Source organism: Amblyomma americanum, chromosome 2 (genome assembly GCF_052857255.1).
Source record: "Amblyomma americanum isolate KBUSLIRL-KWMA chromosome 2, ASM5285725v1, whole genome shotgun sequence".
Taxonomy (NCBI): Eukaryota; Metazoa; Arthropoda; class Arachnida; order Ixodida; family Ixodidae; genus Amblyomma; species Amblyomma americanum.
The window spans coordinates 76,815,675-76,835,794 of NC_135498.1; the positions used below are offsets into that span (position 1 = coordinate 76,815,675).

General features: G+C 49.8%; 1 protein-coding gene and 1 non-coding gene across 3 annotated transcripts in view; both read left to right on the forward strand.

Moving 5' to 3' along the window:
- Positions 1 to 20,120, forward strand: part of LOC144121458 (uncharacterized) — a 41,541-nt gene that overhangs the window by 3,891 nt on the left and 17,530 nt on the right. For both annotated transcript variants that reach the window (XM_077654665.1, XM_077654664.1), the window contains exons 5-13: positions 62 to 201; positions 2,059 to 2,191; positions 3,408 to 3,610; positions 4,671 to 4,854; positions 5,873 to 5,995; positions 6,865 to 6,993; positions 10,267 to 10,518; positions 11,501 to 11,680; positions 12,518 to 12,646. In XM_077654665.1, the coding sequence (XP_077510791.1) occupies positions 62 to 201; positions 2,059 to 2,191; positions 3,408 to 3,610; positions 4,671 to 4,854; positions 5,873 to 5,995; positions 6,865 to 6,993; positions 10,267 to 10,518; positions 11,501 to 11,680; positions 12,518 to 12,646 (1,473 nt within the window). The remainder of the gene's footprint in view (positions 1 to 61; positions 202 to 2,058; positions 2,192 to 3,407; positions 3,611 to 4,670; positions 4,855 to 5,872; positions 5,996 to 6,864; positions 6,994 to 10,266; positions 10,519 to 11,500; positions 11,681 to 12,517; positions 12,647 to 20,120) is intronic.
- On the forward strand, positions 18,491 to 18,615 carry LOC144122283 (U5 spliceosomal RNA). Its single transcript, XR_013312888.1, has one exon. It is a non-coding gene; the product is annotated as a U5 spliceosomal RNA (small nuclear RNA).

Consider the following 20,120-nt stretch of genomic DNA (forward strand, 5'->3'; position numbering starts at 1 on the left):
GGCATGCATTACGACTTTTTGGCAGTGTTTTTTTTTGTTTTATCTTCTGCACTCTTTACAGAATGTCCGAAGGGATTGTTCGGTGAAAAGTGTGAGCACCAGTGTCGTGCCTGCAAACACGGCACGTGTGACTCTACTGCCAAGAGATGTCGCTGTGAGCCGGGATTCACCGGAGAATTTTGCGACGAGAAATGTCCTCAGGTAAGGTTCTGCAATCTAAGAGGATTGTCCATGGTAGTCATAGTGGTTAAAAGCTGTAGTCAGGTCGAACCGTTGCGATTAACGGCACATTGAACGCCACTGTCGGCACCAGCTCTTGAGTACACAATCTGTTTGGTACATGTTTCTGACAGTAAATAACAATTAGACGAGCAGCAAGTTCTCAAATACTATTTCTCGCTATAGGAACTGGCGTCTGTCTTGATGCGTAGTCTACGGCTCTTTTCCGTTAAACGTTAGTGTGCTGCGTTACACGTTAAAGAGCCCCAGGTGTTAGTCAAATGTTTTAGGAGAATTCCCCAAGGTGATACAGATTTGTGATAAGGGAGTAATTACTCATTGGCATCCACCCAAGCACAGTCATACGCCTGCAAAAAAAAAAAATTCGTTGGAGGCACTTAGATATCTCTTAACTGCGGGGAGGCGATAGCCGGCCGTTTGCAATTTTTACCCAAATTATAGATATTTCGGTGATCTTAAGGTTACGTCACCTTATGACCACGTGACATCACAAGGTGGCGATGTAACGGACGGACGGTCACCGCGAGTATGAGCCATTAAAGGTTATCGCCTTAAAACCTATACAGTTTCCACATAAACTTCGTGATTAAAAAAAATTCGTTCGGGTCCGGGGTTTGAAACCGGCACCACCGCTTGTTAAAATTAATCCACAGCCCTCTACTACGGCGTCTATAATCCACATGCAACTTTGGGACGTTCAGGCCCCCATACCAGACCATCTTTTTCTTTCTAAGGCTCATTCCCACTCTCATTCGCCATTAGTGATGTCTCGAATGATGCACCACACCAACGGCACTCCCCATCCGCCCTTGAAGTAAACGTTCCCGACAGAAAGGGCGGAATCGTGCCGAAAACACAACAGAATGTTTTGTCGTAGCAACAGATGTTTCTCTATTACTGTATTGTCTTTCTGTAGTACTGTAGTATTCTTTGTATTATTTTTCTGGCGTTACAACAATGGATAGAAGAATACTACAGATAATTCTGTTATTACAAGGTCATGGCAAAAATACTACAAAAACTGTTATGACTACAGAAAATATTTTGTTGCGTTTTTCAACTGTCATTAACATTTGATGGTTTTGATGGAGTTGCAGAACAATGCAAAACTCAGCGAAACCTACGTCCAGCTTAATAGCACAAGACAGGCGGTGAAAATTACCTACACGCTTTTCGCGTTTGCGCAGGCACGTTGCGTCGATCGAAGCATGCGCGACGCGTCATTGTACAAATTGCAGTTAACCGCATATGCACCCACCTCTGTGGTCGAACTGAGAGAAAACCTAATTTTGTCGAAATTATTTGATTATTGACGTATCTATATGATTTCAGCCTTACTTGGAAGCGACGCTTTGGCACTTAGCGATTTTTTTAGCTCGTACTGGATTTCCCGTTACGGTAGGGCCTGCAACTTGGCAAAATAAAACAGCTGAATACTCTGAGGCACGGTGACGGCAAAATGTTTTACATCACGAACAGAAATTTGAATTTACGTTTGGTTTATGGGGGTTTAACGTCCCAAAGCGACTCAGGCTATGAGGGACGCCGTAGTGAAGGGCTCCGGAAATGTCTACCAGCTGGGGTTCTTTAACGTACACTGACATCGCACACTACACGGGCCTCTAGAATTTTGCCTCCATCGAAATTCAACCAGCGCGGCCGGGATCTAACCCGCCTCTCTCGGTTCAGCAGCCGAGCGTCATAACCATGCACTAAGCCACCGCGGCAGCAGGAATTTTAATTTAAAGAATGCGCAATTACGCGGAATCCAAGCCACGGCGAGAAAGCCTAAAAATGTCATCGCGTCTCTCTTCTCAGGGTACGTACGGTGCGGAATGCAAGGAAAAGTGCCTTTGCAAAAGCGACGCCCTGTGCCACCACAAGACGGGCCACTGCAGCTGCGCGCCCAATGCGAACGGCAAGCACCGTTGCAACGATGTCTGCCCTTTCGGTGAGCGCATTTAATTTTCTGTATCAGTTGTAGAGCGAATTCACGTGAAGTCAGCAGCTTCGCTGGAGCGCCATATTGCAGTGCAGGGGGCGGAGCAAACATGAAAATTTCTGAGAAGAAAATGACTTAGACAACATCTGGCCTACGTGCAAAATGGACAGCCTCCTGAAGAACTATTTGTGCAAATAATGATAACAATAATTGGTTTTTGGAGAAAGGAAATGGCGCAGTATCTGTCTCATATATCGTTGGACACCTGAACTCGCTGTAAGGGAAGGGATAAATGAGGGAGTGAAAGACCAAAGGAAGAAAGAGGTGCCGTAGTGGAGGGCTCCGGAATAATTCCGAGCAGCTGGGGATCTTTAACGTGCACAGACATCGCACAGCACACGGGCGCCTTAGCGTTTTTCCTCCATAAAAACGCAGCCGCCGCGGTCGGGTTCGAACCCGGGAACTCTGGATCATAATAATAATAATAATAATAATAATTGGTTTTGGGGGGAAAGTAAATGGCGCAGTATCTGTCTCATACATCGTTGGACACCTGAACCGCGCCGTAAGGGAAGGGTAAAGGAGGGAGTGAAAGAAGAAAGGAAGAGAGAGGTGCCGTAGTGGAGGGCTCCGGAACAATTTCGACCACCTGGGGATCTTTAACGTGCACTGACGAATGAGGCTTCCGGGAGCTATGCCATCTCCGCATTACTTGTGAAAGCAACCTTGGGTCTTACAAGCCCCACTCGTGGCTGTGTTTGAAGCAGCCGCCTTCCGATGTAGTCACACATCGCTTAACCGCTGCACCACTGCGCCGGCAGTGGTATGAGGGCTCGCAACGATCTGTCAGTGTGACACGTGTTGCTATGTTACCGCAGGTGGAGTTCACAAACAACGAGAGATGGCAGTAAAAAGGAATCGCTAGAATAAACGAATTTATCAGGCAACAGCAAGCCTGCGTGCAGTATAGACAGTCTCTCGAGAAACATCTGTGCAAAAATGAGCCTTGAGGGAGCTATTCTTTTTTCGCAATCGCTTCTCCACATTGCCAGAAGCGGCAGCGAATAGCGATAGAATAAGAAGAGTCAGAATAGAATCTTAATTGGAATAGATTGGGCAGTGAAACAAGAATGCTATCGTATCCCCCCCCCCACCCCCCATCAATCCAGTTGATCACCGCTAACTATTTTTTTTTTTTCAATCCGCACGTGCGAAATGCGTGCAGGCAGGTACGGCGATCGCTGCGAGCGGCTCTGCCCCGACGACTGCCCGAGCGGTCGCTGCCACCGTCGCTTCGGCCACTGCGAGTGTCCGCCCGGCAGCCACGGCCGCTTCTGCAACCTGCCCTGCCCTCCCTTCACCCACGGGCCGAACTGCGTGAAGGTCTGCAAGTGCGACCGCGACAACACCCTCCGATGCGACCCGGTGGTACGCTTGCCTCCCTTGAGAGGGTTCACTTTCCTTAGCGGTCATCGCAGGTACACAAGGTCAGCAATGTCCGTCATCCCACAAGTGCACAAACAGATGTTAACATAAGTTTCAACTAAGCATGCCACTTAGAGAAAGCAATGTATACTTCCTATTGAACGTTATGAACATAATAATAATAATTGGTTTTTGAAGAAAGGAAATGGCGCAGTATCTGTCTCGTACATCGTTGGACACCTGAACTGCGCCGTAAGGGAAGGGATAAAGGTGGGAGTGAAAGAAGAAAGGAAGAAAGAGGTGCCGTAGTGGAGGGCTCCGGAATAATTTAGACCACCTGGGGATCTTTAACGTGCACTGACATTGCACAGCACACGGGCGACTTAGCGTTTCGCCTCCATAACAACGCAGCCGCCGCGGTCGGATTCGAACCCGGGAACTACGGATCAGTAGCCGAGCGCTCTAACCACTGAGCCACCACGGCGGGTAACGTTCTGAACACTAGTCACGTTTACATGAATGCGAAAGAAGTGCGCTCCAGTGCGCTTTTCGAGGGAAAGTGCGAAAACATCTAGGAAGAGAGTAGAGGACGAGTCTCGCCTTTCCTTTTCACTAGCCTGCTCTTTCTCTGAAAAAATTGACTCAAGACGCATTCTGTCGCATTCATGTAAACGCGGCTACTGTTCAAGTTTTAATGAAACGGCTTTTCTCGCCCCTTCTTCTCTCTTTCTCTTTTCAGTCCCCTCTTCCCCGCGCAGGGTTGCCAACCAGAGTATCCTTCCGGGTAACATCTCTGCCTTCCCTCCTCCTCTTTGCCTCTCTCTCTCCGTGAATTTTTCTAATACACTTTACTTTGACAGGACCAAAACGTCAGACCACATAAACGGGAAGTTCGAATTGAGCGAGTTCAAATTAACGCGAGTTCACTATACTTGCCGCCAACTTGTCCACCATTATAGTCTTCGAAATATTCGGTTAGCGACCGCTATTCCATCCTCGCTACATGCCAGAGCATTCCTTGGGTGTCGCTGATAAACTCTCTTTCTCTCTTTTTTGCGTACAGAGTGGGGAGTGCGTGTGTGGAGCGGGCTTCACGGGGGCCAGGTGCAAGCACCGCTGCCCGAAAGGCTCGTGGGGCACGAATTGTGCCCTGAGGTGCAACTGCTCCAGCTGCGACCCCGTCACTGGAGGGTGCAGCTCGGACAACCCCGCACATTACAGCAAGCGGTCCGGAGATCGCAACCAAGGCAAGCGGGACGCGTTCTATTCTACTGAGCAATGTACAGTTCCCCGTAAGGTCTACCGTAAGCATGTATACAGTCGAACCTCGTGATAACGATCGAAATAATGCATATAACGAAATAATGCATATAACGATCCCCCTGGAAGCTCGGCCAACACGGGCTATAACGAAGTAATCGTCGGGCCCCTTCAACTTCGTTATAATGAGGTTCAACTTTATTTCCCTCCCAGATGTCCTCGTCCTCGTATATTTCATGGTACTGCCCAGAATTTAAAAATAAAAGTTAATTGCCAAAATTATGAAAACAAAATCTGACTGCCTTCGGATCTACGTGGCTGATTCTAGCAACTTAAGTACACCACGTAATTTGAGTATCATAAAGCAAGTGCTGCAACTGCATCAAGACTCAAAACTACGGGAAAGAAACCCTGGCCAAAAGTGTTACTCACAACTTCACTACTACCGAATAAAATTTTATTCTTCTTATGAAGAAATCGACAGGCGATCAGAAGTGGATCTATGCATTATTTGTAACAACGAAAGCAACCGAGGTCGGATTGTTTGCGATTAGATAGGAAAGTATACACGCCGCATTAGTTGAGTACACCACAGGACTTGATGCACCATGTCCAACATTCTTGGACAAAAATTTTGAATATTAGAAAATTATAAGGTACTGTTATGGAAATATTAAAGGTAATGGTCCATTCTTCCGATATGTAGAAAAATCTTTCTTTTAAACATTTTCTATCACTCGCATGGAGCAGTTAAGACTGCCATAGAAAACCAATAGGGAACGCTTTTTACGATTGCAAAAAACGTTAAAAGCAAAAAAATGCAGGCCTGCAGTCGAATCAGCGGATTATTGATCGTTATAGTAAAATCTTACAATATATGAGAAAAATCCCGTTCATAAACTCTTCCCCGCTCTCAAATTCTTTTGTCCAGAATTGTCGGGCGTGCTCAAATCTGGAACTGCGTTTGCTGTTTTTTACTGTTGTGCACTGTCGTGTTCCGCGCAGTTGGCTGCCGAGGCGAAGACTGTGCCAAGCGTTGCAAGTGCCGGAACGGGGGAACCTGCGACGAGAACAAAGCGGGAAGATGTCGCTGTGCCCCGGGCTTCAGAGGAACCCTTTGCGAGCACAGTGAGTTGCCAAGAGTGCCGTTTCTTGCGAAGCGTCTAACAGGGCTCACTTCTCCGGAGCACAAAAATGACATTTTTGACGATTTTTCTCAGCGTCATATATTACCGGTTGTCGAAATAATTGCACTGTCGTGAACAAGTATCTCTCCAGGACGCGCAAAAAACAATCTAGAACCACTGCACCCGCCGCGGTGGCTCAGTGGTTAGCGCGCCCGGCTACTGATCCGGAGTTCCCGGATTCGAAACCGACCGCGGCGGCTGCGTTTTTATGGGGGCAAAACGCTAAGGCGCCCGTGTGCTGTGCGATGTCAGTGTACGTTAAAGATCCCCAGGTGGTCGAAATTGTTCCGGAGCCCTCCACTACGGCACCTCTTCCTTTCTTCTTTCACTCCCTCCTTTATCCCTTCCCTTACGGCGCGGTTCAGGTGTCCAACGATATATGAGACAGATACTGCGCCATTTCCTTTCCCTCAAAACCAATTATTATTATTATTATTATTATTATTATTATTATTATTATTATTAAGCATTGGTGCCACGTCCGGACCAATCACCTCATCTGACAACCACACATTAGAGCGTGTGTCTCGATTTTAACCTCTACAAGAATGGCCCCGAGTTGACGGCTAATAACAGAGCTATTGGCTTCGTGTTCCGCTCACGTGTCCTGGAGACTTTTGTCCTCGTTAGTTTAACATGGCATGCTAGTGGCTTCCAAAGGCTACTTTGATGGCGTAGTCCATGGCGCTAGGGGTATACTAGCGCTGTAAAATCACATCCTGCGTTTGATTTGAACTGGCTGCTGTTGATGGCGCTGATAACGGTGTTGGTGATGATGACTGCAATGATTTCTTCTCTCCTGCTGCGCAGCGTGCGTCCCTGGAACTTTCGGCGTCAACTGTTTGAAGACATGTCGTTGCGCCAACAACGCTGAGTGCGACCGTGCGACGGGTCAATGCCTGTGCACCTCCGGCTGGCACGGTCCTCACTGCACCATGCGTAAGTGGCAGTCATTCGGCCGCAGTGAATTCAGTGTGAGTTTCAGTACGTGCGTAGCACCATTTTATCCCAGGCGTCGCGGCCCGCCGAATGCGATTTTTTTTGTGCCCGAAAACTGTTCCTGGCTGGCGGCCGTCTCAGCCCTCATTCATTCATTCATTCATTCATTCATTCATTCATTCATTCATTCATTCATTCATTCATTCATTCATTCATTCATTCTGGATGTAAATGTTTTGAACACTACCAGGAAGGAAATTACGACATGACAAAAAAACTTAAAGGTGAAGAGGGTACAAGAGAGTACAAAAAATTGGCAGTGGCTTAGCTCGGCTATGCCAGGATATACGGAGCGAGAGGTAGTACGTTTCCCTGGCTGAGCTTGTTTTTCGGAAACTCGAATGGTGCGATCAGTCACACGACGGGCCTTCACATTCTCTTCTGTTGGTTCCCGTTGACTGACGCCTTCCATAGGCTACACCTCGGCAGCTATGCGCCGTCTATTACGCTCAGCGGTCTGGCATCTCCGTTTGGCAAGGCGTTCCTCTCTCTGTTCGGGCGTCTCGGCTGCTCTCTTCGCCTTCTACGCTCATTCTCTCTTTGTGGAGTAGCCAACTGCCAGGCGACAATCTTAGGATCGGAAGAGTTAACCTTATCTTGTCTGTACCGCCGTTTAGCAGCGGCTGAACTCTCCTTCTCTGCATGTATGTCAAACGTTGTGATACAGACGCCCATAGATAGATAGATAGTTGCCAGGAAGAAAGAAAAGGAAAGTGCACAGGCCTGCTCACTGGCTCAAGACGAGCCACAATCGCTACCACGTGCAGATAGCAGGAGAGTTGAAAGATCGGATAAAAAGACGATAGTAAAGACGCGCTAAAGACAAGGCCGATCCCGGAGGTAGTGCAATACTGGGCCAACCGGTGGCGGGAGTGAAGCATCCTTCAAACTCTCCGCCACATTTCCAAAAATAAGCCCAATTGGACCCGTAACAGATACTCTACGGGGTCCGCATGTCCGCGTTTTGTACGCAGCGCTGCGCATGCGACGCGCGGTTCGGGTGATAGAGCGGCGTGCGGCGACGAAGCGCGCGGCGCACCTGTGGGTCTTTCTGGTTACCATGGCATCGGCGCATGCGCAAAACTGCTCATCCGCGTGGCGTCAAGCTCGGCTCCCACGGTGGAGCGGGCGCGCGGGCGCGGCGACGGCGAAGCGCACGCCGCACCTTGCCTCCCTCCGGTTGCCATGGTAACGGCGCATGTGTGCAACTGGCCTATCCCATGCACCGCGAAATGCTCGACTGGTAGCCCAGTGTAGCTCTCGCTACAAAAATGAGGCTACAAATACAGCTCAAGGCCGCCATCTTCGCTTGACAAAAAAAAAAAGACATTTCAGTTCTTTTGAGAAGTCGGTGGTCTTAGAAACAGCTGGTAGCAACTCGTTTCACTTCTTTTGCACGGTTCTACGGGGAAAACAGAATGTGTGTAGGTTTGTTTTTAGTGACTATTGTGGTTGGATCGCCCACGGAGAGGCGTACGCCAATCACGGGCCACTCCAGTACCTAGGCCGGGCATCTTTGTGAACTCGGTCCTTGATTGGCGTGAGCCAGACCCAGAATAATGCGATTCTATTTCAGTTCTGTTCCACTCTGTGTGTTTTGCGCTCTTCGCCATTGGCTAGGTCAAATACCTACCCTCTCGCACTGTCATTGAAATCACCCGTTCTGTGAGGTGGACGGTAAGAATGGAAAGGAATCGAAGAAGAAGAATCTTTACGGTCACACTCGCCCAGTTCTGTCTTGCCGTACGTTGCATACTTACGGTGAGGCGGATGCTGTATGGTTGCCCCAAGCCCACACCATTGCACTGTCTCTCGTAGTCGAGAGCGAGAGAGACAGTAATGAAAGAAACTGTTGAAGCTTTAGCGAAAAGAAGAGATTTTTCCGTGGTGTTGAAAGCATGCTGCTGCGCGCACAAGAACGTTGTTGAAGGGAGAAAGGCAGCGCGTAGGGGAGAAGATGAGTGAATAAATTTGAGCGAGTTGGTAATATATTCATGATTGACAACAGCGCAGCAAACGCGGATATAGAGGAGACTTAGGCCACGAGGAGGGATCGAGCTGCCGTGCTTAGACATTCTACCTTCTGTCCGTGGTTGCTGCGCTGTTGTGAATCATGAATAGATGAGGAGCACCGTATATATAGTGGCGGTTGTGAAGGCCGAGAGAGTTGCGCGTGGCGGCCACAAAGGGGGCGCTAGAGTCGACGAAAGACTAACGGAAGGCGGGCACCACGTGACCAAATGCGCGGTGTGGAAGCACGCGATTGGTGCTCGCCCCTGCGCACAGACAGTGCTGAGGAAATATGGACTGGCGGATACGCCAAACCGAGGCACTTCGCACTAACAGCTGTCGCTGTAGAAAAAAAAAAGATGCATCGTTTAGGGTGGTTTGGCGAAGTGCGAATTAGGTGCGGTAGGGCTTCGGTTTTCACTTCGGTTTCGGTTCAAGGCTCGGTTTTCAAGGTCAAGCAGACTTCAGGCAAAGATCGGCGAAATCATATTTAAGTTCCGCCTCAAGGTTATGACGCGTTAACGTTAATGGGGAATGCCCATATATGCGGAATTGGTCATACTCTGTCCTTTACATTCACTGATCCCTGGGAGTTCTCATGCCACTGCTGGCGCAGTAGTGCAGCGGCTAAGCGATCCGCCGTTGCCCTGCAATGGCAGGTGCTGCCACCGGTGGGGCTTGTGAGACCCAGATTGCTATTCCCGAGCAATGCCAAGTTCGCTAAGAGAGGCTTCGGAGAGAGAAACATCGGTGATATCTGAGATTGGGGTTTTGCTTCTAGCGCAATAAAAAAAAAAAACTCGAAGCCTCGAAGAAGATGGCACTGTATGCGAAGCAGCACTATAGGAATCAGTACAATGGCCTCCATATTAAGCAGGTAGCTTAGGCGGTGGAAGCCAAGCAGTCTCAAGAGAAGAGGAAATAAGTGGAGGTAATCACAGCGTTACGTCAGTATAAAATGTGTTCTGTACCTGTGGTGCTGGGAAATTGGTCTTTGACCCCACCTTGTGCAGCGAAAATACCTTGTGCTATGGCGCTCTTTGGCCAAAGCTGCCCTTGCGCCATTAAATTCATCATCGTCATCACCATCTTCATCCTGTGGTAACCGGGCTGGTCCGAATAGGTTGACGTTTTAGACAATCTGCTTTATTGTTTCAACTGAGTTGTGGCGCAAGCAACCGCTCCTCCTCCCCCGCATGGCAGCGTGCCCGTCCGGTTGGTACGGGCGCAACTGCAGCCGGCGTTGCGAGTGCGAGCCGAACGCGGCGTGCGACCCCATGGGCGGCGCGTGCATCTGCGGTCCTGGCTGGGTGGGAAGCTTCTGCGAGCGCCGCTGCCCGGAGGGCTTCCACGGGCCCGAGTGCCGGCTGCGCTGCCAATGCCCCCGGGGACGGGGATGCCACCACGTCACCGGACAGTGCGGATGCACAGCCCCGGGTGGAGACTGCGCAGATGGTGAGAATGCTGAGCGAAGGTCGCTCCAGCGGCCTTTCTAACGGCGATTTCAGGAAAGGTCGCACAGCTGTGTAATTTGCTCTTGAGGACCCTTAGCGGCCGAAATTCGATAAAGATGAAAGCATTTATGTGCAAGCAATAAACGCCGATGAACCGTATAGCAATTGATCACTTATGCACATAACTACGGTGCTCCTCATAGCCTACTGCATTTATTTTTTTTTTGTGGGGGGGGGGGGGGGGGGGGGGAGGTGGTGACAGGGAATGACAATAATGAATGAGGCTAAGTGATGAAGATAACCATGAAAGTGGTGTGTTGGTGATCATTATAAAATGCTCTTGCCGTGATTTCTACGAACTTAGGTTAACTAATGGTCATTTCTCATATATGTATAATGCTTATATCTGTAATGTATATTTAACATGTAATATGTGTATGTATAATGCGTATATGTGTATACATAGATATGCTTTCGTTCATCCCGTAACCCTTGTTTTTCTCTGTGGCATATACATCACACGCGGTCAGCGCTCTGAATCAGAGACTTATTCACGTGTGCAAAGTCATTTTAGTGTTTCCTTGTTGCGATCAGTGGTAGTGGTGGTGGTAAAAAACATTTATTGACCATTAACTGGTTTCAGGGAGGTGATTGGGTTGGGGCCCTATTGCCCCCTTCACGATATCAGTGCACACGCGTCTTATTAGTGCCACCTTTGATATCATTTCCGTGTAGAGCAGGCGCAGAAAAGTCTCAAAGCAACAATGGTGAGGACTCCCTGGTTTTTAATAATAAGTGACTGCATAGGTTGCGACGTGTGGAATATGCTCTCCAAGAAATCGGTTTCTACGGTTGAGACCCAGGAAGAGTGCAGATTACTAGATGATATTGATCTAGTTTTTCTTCAAGGCGATTTTAGGAGCTGCCTCCGCAAGAAAAAAAAGCAAGAACTCTGCTTCGCATCTTTTCGCGGCTTTTTACAGCATCATCGCAAGAGCTCTCTACCGACAGTACTCTTCCCACTGAGACTCCGTTGCATGCGTTTACAGCCATTCCTATGACCACAAGACACCATTGCCGTTGTCAGCACGGAGCCACCTGTTCACAAGTCGATGGCACATGCCATTGCAGGCCAGGATTTCGAGGAACCCACTGCGAATCAGGTGAGTGAAAGCGTGGCGTTGATATTTTTTATTATTTTTTTCGGACTGTGCGCCCGAGATCCGGAGGGCAGATGTTGACATTTTTTTAATCGTTTAAGTTACGATAATTTGGGTGCAATAACATGTTTGAAATATATTTTGTTGCATTTCTAACTTTTCACTGTGCGCTGAAAAATGTCGAATATATACGAAATTTGAAATTTCGGAAGCGCACAGGAAATGTTCAGCTATTAGCGCTCAAACGGGTGTTTGTGTTCGTTTCACTGTTATGATTGCTAAGAGATGCTTCAAAGTTCTTTAGCGCACGTTTAAAGACACGCGAATCCGCTTCCATTCTTCTTTCCTTTTTACTATCACCATAAAACGTGCTCGGGCTTACTGTTGACTTTTTGGGAGCTTTTCACAAGGAGGGAATTCCACTTACACCATGCATACTCCCTAGACACGTGGAAAGCTTCTAATTGTAGCCGAGAAACAACTGTTTACATGATCAAAGCTTCTTCCATGGCTGCAGCGCCTGCCCAATATGTTTCACTGCCCAATATATTCAAAGAATTTTCCTTTTCCGGGTCCCTGCAGGTTTTGCCAACTGCCATGATTTGGAGTGGTTGTTTTGTCACGTTGCTTGAAACCGCCATTTTAAGTATAATCCTCTTTTGTGGAAAATAAAACGTTGGTAGTAAACTTAAGCGCCTGTAGCGGAGAAAGGACACAATGGTTGTTTGGTGGGCATCCTTTCTTGCAAACTTTAAAACTAAGTGCCTAAGAGTTTGAACCCAGTGCTTGGCCGTTCACTGCTGTTCATTTTTTGCGGCTCATATTTGATCGCGAGTGCAGTGTGCCCGGAGGGCTTCTTCGGACACGGCTGCTCGCAGAGGTGCAACTGCAGGCCCTGGGAGCCCTGCGATCACGTGACCGGAGCCTGCAGCTGCCGACCTGGCAAAGAAGGGCCGAGCTGCGAGCTGAGTGAGCTTTTTTTTTGCCAGCACGAGAAAACGCTTTATTTTGCGCATAATATTGGGCGCACAGGTCAGCTTGTGTGAACAGCGCGTTTTCAATAGTCATATATAGCACTTAAAAACCGCGTTTTGTTAGGTTTTTTGTGGATTTCCTTCGACCCTCAATACCATTTCCCTCATAATAAGATGCTGCAGCCCTTGCCTGGTGGAGCAGGAGGGCCCGTTCACGAGCCCATGGAAAAAAAGGAGATAAGAGGGCGTTAGCTGCGTAAGGTTAGGTTAGGTCATGCAGGAAAGAAAATCGCGGCAAAGGCGCTCGTCTGCTGGGCCGGAGTGCCCGGGTTCGAACCCGACCTCGGCGGCCGCGTTTCAATGGAGACAAAACGCAAAGGCGCCCGTTTACTATGCGATGTCAGTGCGCGTTAATCTCCAGGTGGTGGAAACGATACCGGAGCCATCCGACGGTACCTATTTCTTCGTTTCTTGTCTCAGTCGCTCCTTTATCCCTTTCCTTACGCCGTGGTTTGTGCGTCCACTGACATGTGAGACAGATACTGCGTCATTTCCTTTCCTCAAAAATCATTGTTTTTTTCAACTAAATCGACCCGACCGCGGCGGCTACGCTTCGATGGAGGCTAAACGCAAAAGGCACCCGTATGATGTGCGATGATTGTACACGTTAGATCAGCAGCGGACGTATTCCGAGTTTGTGTCATAATAAAAAGCGTCATAATCTGGTGGAGCGTCCTCACCTGATTAGTCGACACGCCGGAAGCTGAAGTCGGTTCGGTTACGACTGTGAGCGGTGACAGAATTTCACTCCATTGCGGTTGCCGCAGCGCATGGTCTGCCATGTGACGTCACCGGTCCGGTTTCTTCAACTCTTTTCGCTGCATCCGAACCACCAGATCCGCTTCCGGCGTTTCAAAATTGTCATCGCCTTTACCCTAGTCCATGTAAAGGCCTGAAGAAGGCGGATGAGCGGCTCCTTCTCCGCCTTCTCACCAATACATTGCTGTGCCCGGCAGCGCTAAAACATTTTGACCCCTCCTTTAGTGGCAGCTGCCCACACTTTAGTGCAGTGTCCTCTGACACCTATCACATGGTTTGGGCCTGCCCCTCCAACCCCGCTATTCCCCCCATCCCCAACCCAACCCGGGAGGACTGGGAGGCGACCCTGCTCGGCTGCCACGACTTACAGGCCCAACAAGCCTTAGTCGGGCGCGCCCGGGCGGCGGCAACCGCCACTGGGGTCCCATACTAGGGACCTCCACCTAGTGCTTGTACGGATCGGTCCCTTACGGGCTGATCCAAACATACCTCCTATTCATCCGTAATAAATGTTTTCACCACCACCACCACCGGCGTTTCGGCCAATAAGGCGTGGCCGCTGCGCCAGATTATGACGCTTTTAATTATGATAATAATTGGTCTTTTGGGGAAAGGAAATGGCGCAGTATCTGTCTCATATATCTTTGGACACCTGAACCGCGCCGTAAGGGAAGGGATAAAGGAGGGAGTGAAAGAAGAAAGGAAGAATAGGTGCCGTAGTGGAGGGCTCCGGAATAATTTCGACCACCTGGGGATCTTTAACGTGCACTGACATCGCACAGCACACGGGCGCCTTGGCGTTTTTCCTCCATAAAAACGCAGCCGCCACGGTCGAGTTCGAACCCGGGAACTCCGGATCAGTAGTCGAGCGCCCTAACCACTGAGCCACCGCGGCGGGGCTTTTAATTACGACACAAACTCGGAATACGGACCCAGGTGGACGAAATTATTCCAGAGCCCTCCACTACGGCACTTCTTTCTCTCTTTCTTATTTCACTCCCACCTTCTTCCCTTCCCTTACGGCTCTGTTCGGGTGTCCACCGATCAAGATGTGAAACAATCACTGTCCCATTTCCCTTCCTCAAAAACCAATTTTCAAAACCAATTTTATTTCTATGCACATAATTACACGTTCGATATATCGACCTAGAGTCCCGATTTAGAAAATTTAAAAACTGAGTTCGCCTAATATCATTTTTGAATGCTTCCGATTCCGCTATGTAACATTGCGCCCTAAAACGAAAAGTTAAAAACTTAATAGTTAGTAGCCTCTTAATTACCTACGACCGTGTGTTACTAGAACCAGCTGACTTTAATAATGTTGCTACCACGAACATAATGTCCGCCATTCGCTATCCGCTGGCAAAAATAATAATAATAAAATTATTATTATTATTTTGCCAGCGGATAGCTATTATTATTTTTGCCAGCGCATAGCTATTATTTTTGCCAGCGGATAGCGAATGGCGGACATTATGTTCGTGGTAGCAACATTATTAAAGTCAGCTGGTTGGACAATTGGTTTTTGAGGAAAGGATGATGATAATAATAATATTTGGTTTTTAGGGGAAAGGAATTGGCGCAGTATCTGTCTCATATATCGTTGGACACCTGAACCGCGCCGTAAGGGAAGGGATAAAGAAGGGAGTGAAAGAAGAAAGGAAGAAGAGGTGCGTAGTGGAAGGCTCCGGAATAATTTCGACCACCTGGGGATCTTTAACGTGCACTGACATCGCACAGCACACGGGCGCCTTAGCGTTTTTCCTCCATAAAGACGCAGCCGCCGTGGCCGGGTTCGAACCCGGGAACTCCGGATCAGTAGTCGAGCGCCCTAACCACTGAGCCACCGCGGCGGGGCTTTTGAGGGAAGGAAGTGGCGCAGTATCTGTCACATCTCTGTGGACAGCTGAACCGCGCCGTAAGGGAAGGGGTAATTGAGGGACTAAGAGAAGAAAGGTGCCATTGTGGAGTTGTAGTAATAAGTGGTTTTCTTAAAATAATAATAAAAAGGAAGGAAAAGATTTTTGCTAGCCCCGGCATCTGCCATTGATACTGAAACACCTGAGCTGGGGCAGCGGAAATAAAGGATAGCAGGCAGAATGGAGAAATGAACTGAAAGAGGCGATGGAACGGGAAGAGAGAACAGAGGGAGAGGTAATGTACACAAACTATTTACACAATAGATGTGTACAGGTTGTGTGCGTGATTATAGTTCTTCATGGAGCAATAAAAACACACGCGCAGAGCACTATGTGGAGGTCTCCGGAATAATTAAGATCACCTCACGATCTTTAACGTGCGCTGACATCGCACAGCACACGGTCTTTTTAAAGCAAAAGCTTCACTGGCCGCGAACTTGCTATTTCGCCGTGGCGGTGCTCCAAGGAGGCACATTACGTCACAAAGCGCGCCTCGCCGCGGAGCCGAACCCGTCTGGCCGGGTCGGCGGCGGCTGGCGCACTCGGCGCGAAATAGAGACATGTTCCAAGTCTCCGCCAGTGCGGTCAGAGTGCGCCGAAGCCGCCGAACGCGTTGGCGGTCAAGCGCAGTCGGAGAATAGAAGGTCTCGCCTTGGCCGACGTGACGTCGCCGTTCAGCGCCCGCGCGCGCGTTACGCCGGAGCATAAACGCGCCTTAACAGAGCCTGCGGTTAACCGCTAACCAACGTATTCGGTGGCGGCATGCATTGGAGCCACTGAAGCCCCCCGCACACTCACTGAATAAAAAAATGAACCTGTGCCGAGGCTCGGAATCCAACCAGGGCCTTTGAGGCGGAGACGCTACCGCTCCCCCGACGACGGCTCAACCATTAACCATAAATAAAGGCGCATCTAGTGAATGCACTCTTCCGATGCAGAAGTCACAGCGCTTTCGCTACGTATATCCTGGCCTAACAGAGCTAGGCCATCAGCAATTTTTTTTTGCGTTCCGCTTCCATCGAAACGGGGCCGCCGCGGCCGAGTTTGAACCCGGGTACTCCCGACTCAGTAGCCGAGCGCCTAACCACTGATCTACGGCGGCGGGTAAGGGATGATGGAGGAAGGCAAAGAAGAAAGAAAGAGGTATCGTTGTGGAGGGCTCCTGAATAATTGTTGTTCTGATGTACTTTAACGTGCACTGACATATCGCACAACACACGGGCGTCTTTTGCGTTTCACCTTTATCGAAACGCTGCCGCTGCGGCCGGGGTTTTAGTAGTAAGTGGTTTTATTAAAATAATAATAAAAAGGAAGAAAAATATTTTTGCTAACCCCGGCATCTACCATCGATACTGAAGCACCTGAGCGGGGGCAGCGGAAATAAAGGATAGCAGGCAGAATGGAGAAATTAAATGAAAGAGGTGACGGGACAGGAAGAGGGGAAGAGCTAATATACACAAACTATTTACAGGGTTGAACCCGGGTTCTCTGGGTCATTATCCGAGCGCTCAAACCATTGGGCGATTTAGCCACCGCGTGGTGCGCCGCGATTGGCTTTGTTTCTTTGAGGAAAGGAAAGACGCAATAACTCTTGCACTACACGGTGTACATATGAACCGCGCCGTGGGGAAAGGGATGAAGGCGGGAGTGAAAGAATGGATCGAGAAAGTGAAAGAAAAACTAAAAGTGAGTTTGTTTTTGAGCAAAAGGTCATGCTTCTCGGTGGACACCTCAACCGCACCGTGAGTTAAGGGATGAAAGTGGGAGTGAAAGAAGGAAGAATGAAAGAGGCGCCGTAGCGGAATGGAATAAAACTTATTGAGAGGAAAGGGGGAAGGATTTTGGGGACCGCTGGCTATTGTTTAGATGCTGTGGAGACTTCTGGCTGAAGGGATAAAGGAGGAAGTGAAAGAAGAAAGGAAGAAAAAAATGGCCAGGCTTAGCTTGGTTAATCTAAGAATGCGTTGCATATCTCGATGGAGTTCCGTGCTGCTCCGTTGATTCGATAGGCTATTGACTCGATCGCCATTGAAACTGCCCGTGTAGCAGCGCTCAATCGCCTTTGAGTCGATAGACTATCGGTTCGAGGGCCCTCGAATTGCCCGTGTGACAGGGGTATGACTGTCCCGGCGAAGGAGCGCAGCTCTTTTATACATATGCCGTGACGTCAAAGCGCAGCACCCCTAGCGAGAGGAGCGGGAGTCAGGTGGTGGCTGCGGCCGCGCGCGACCGCGCCAGTTGGGGCCCAGCTTTTCCTCCGTGACGTCACGCGCCGGCGCAGCGCCCCTAGCGGGAGGAGCGGGAGTCAGGTGGTGGCTGCGGCCGCGCGCGACCGCGCGATTTGGAGCCCAGCTTTTCCTCCGGCTGTCGCGACGTCACGTCACGTGGTTTGGTGGCTGCCCGGCCGCGCCCAAGGGCTGAACTGAGTGATTGCAATATGCAGCGCATAAGAGGTGCCGTAGTGGAGGGCTCCAGAATAATTTTCGACCACCTGGGGATCTTTAACGTGCACTGACATCGCACAGCACACGGACGCCTTAGCGTTTCGCCTCCATCGAAACCACGGTGATCGAAACGCGGCCGCCGCGGTCGGGTTCGAACGCGGGTACTCCGGATCAGTAGCCGAGCGCGCTAACCACTGAGCCACCGCGGCGGGTAGCGTACGGAGGACTCCGGAAAAATTTCGACCACTTAGGGATCTTTAACGTGCACTGGCATGGCAAAGCACACGCCCTCCTTTGGCGTTTCACCTCCACCTAAACGCGGCCACCGAAGGTTTTCAGATGCCAAAAACTGCTGCGCCCTGCGGCCAACAGATGGCACCAGCGATGGGGGAAGCCTAAACAATCTAAGATATGCCACGCTCATTCAGCCGCAGGTGGAAAATAAAACTTGAAAATTGAGTTTGTGCTATCTAATTTCAAGTAAAATTTAAATTTTAGTAAGTGTCCTATACATTAAGAAGTCAAAAAGGTTTGGCTCTGCAGTATTCGAATTTTCGGCACATTCATCTTTCGAAATCATTGTTTGATTCTACAGAGTAACCTGCATACGTTGACATCATGCCGGTAATGGAGTCCGGTAACGTCCACGTTGCAATTGCGCTCAGGCCTTACCCCATTCCAACGTACCAATCTTTCGCCTTTTACTAAAGATTGCCGTGGGGAGTGGAGCCCTAATGAGCTTATAGGGAAATTTTTGGGAGGCCTTGCCTGTTTGGGCGAGGCCTTATTTGCTAATCAAAAGGAAGAAAACAGACAGCCGAAGGGCAAATACGGTAACGCGCTGCCGTTATTACCGTTGCCTGCTGGCTTGCCCACATTTGCCGTACGGCAGCAATTGCTGTTATTAACGTGTTTACCGCACGGTGGGACTGAAACATCCTAATGATTTTATCGGGTAGCGTGCGCGTACTAGCGGTACGTGCTATGCTATGCATGAGCCGCTTGCGTCATGCGCCACTGCGCGTGCGCAGAATGCTATGGGTGTCCCAGATTGCGTCACGCGCCCGTTAGCTGCGTGCACGCTCGCCGCGTCGAGACCAATCAGCGCGTACGCAGTCGTGCCCCGCGGAAGCGGATCACGGTACCTATCATGCTATAACTCTCTATTATTTCTAGATACCTTTCAGATAGCGCGCACCGCTACCGCTAGCCCCCCCCCCCCCCCCCCCCCCCCCCGTGTTGCGCACACGTTGATTGGTCCCGACCCAAAACGTAGGCGCACCGTTGACGTGGAAGTGGCGCCATCTCTCAGGGCTATCTGCGCATGGGCAGCGGGGGGGGGGGGGGGGGGGGGGGGCGGTACGTGGTAGCGGTAGGCGCTATGCTAGAAGAGAAAGGAGAGAAAGGGGCTCCGCAGTGGAGGGCTCCGGAATAATTTCGAAAAGCTCGGATTTCACCTCGCCTTTTGTACTTCATCTGTACTAGCGGCCTTCGGCACAGCACCAGAGTACGGTAACCAATTGAACTGTTTTTTTTTAAGAAATAAAAGGGGCACACTAACTGCCTCACTTCTCGGCTGAAACCTCAACTCCGCTGTAGGAAAGGGAGGAATGAGGGAGTAAAAGGTGGTGGTAGTGAAAAAGTTTATTATTGGCGGAGCCATTATAGCTCTAAAAATTCTAGTGGACGGCTCCGGAATAATTTCGACCGCCTGCGGATCTTTAACGTGCTCTTACACAGCACAGCATACGGGCGCCTTTTGCGTTTCACCTCTACCGAAACGCGGTCGCTGAGACTGAGATAGAACCCGCGGCCTTAGGATCAGCAGCCGAATGCCGAAGCCACTGATCCACCACGGCGGGTGGGCAATTTTTTTTTTCATGAGAAAAAAGTAAAGAAATGTGTAAACAAGAAGTCCCGTTTGGGATAACGTTGTTCAGTTTACATCACTGGTATTATTGCATAATACCAGCTCAAGTGGCGGGTTGTCCGTCCCTCCGACTTGTGGGGTTAAAATAGGAGGCAAAATGGTTGCAGTGTAGCTCAGCCAAGCGGGGTTTAGCGAAACTGTCCCGACGACGTAGACTGCTCCGGCCGACTCGCTCCGTCCATAGCGAGAACTGCAGTGCGAATGCCGCGGGAGCGGCGCCGGCTCCTCTTTCCAGAAATCGGCGAGTCATGTGGCCACAGCTGTCAAGGGGGTGGTCTGCGCAGCGGTCGGCACGGCGTCGGCGCGCGGTTGCATTTGCGTCGAGTGACGTTTATGTCTCCTGTCTACGACATCTCC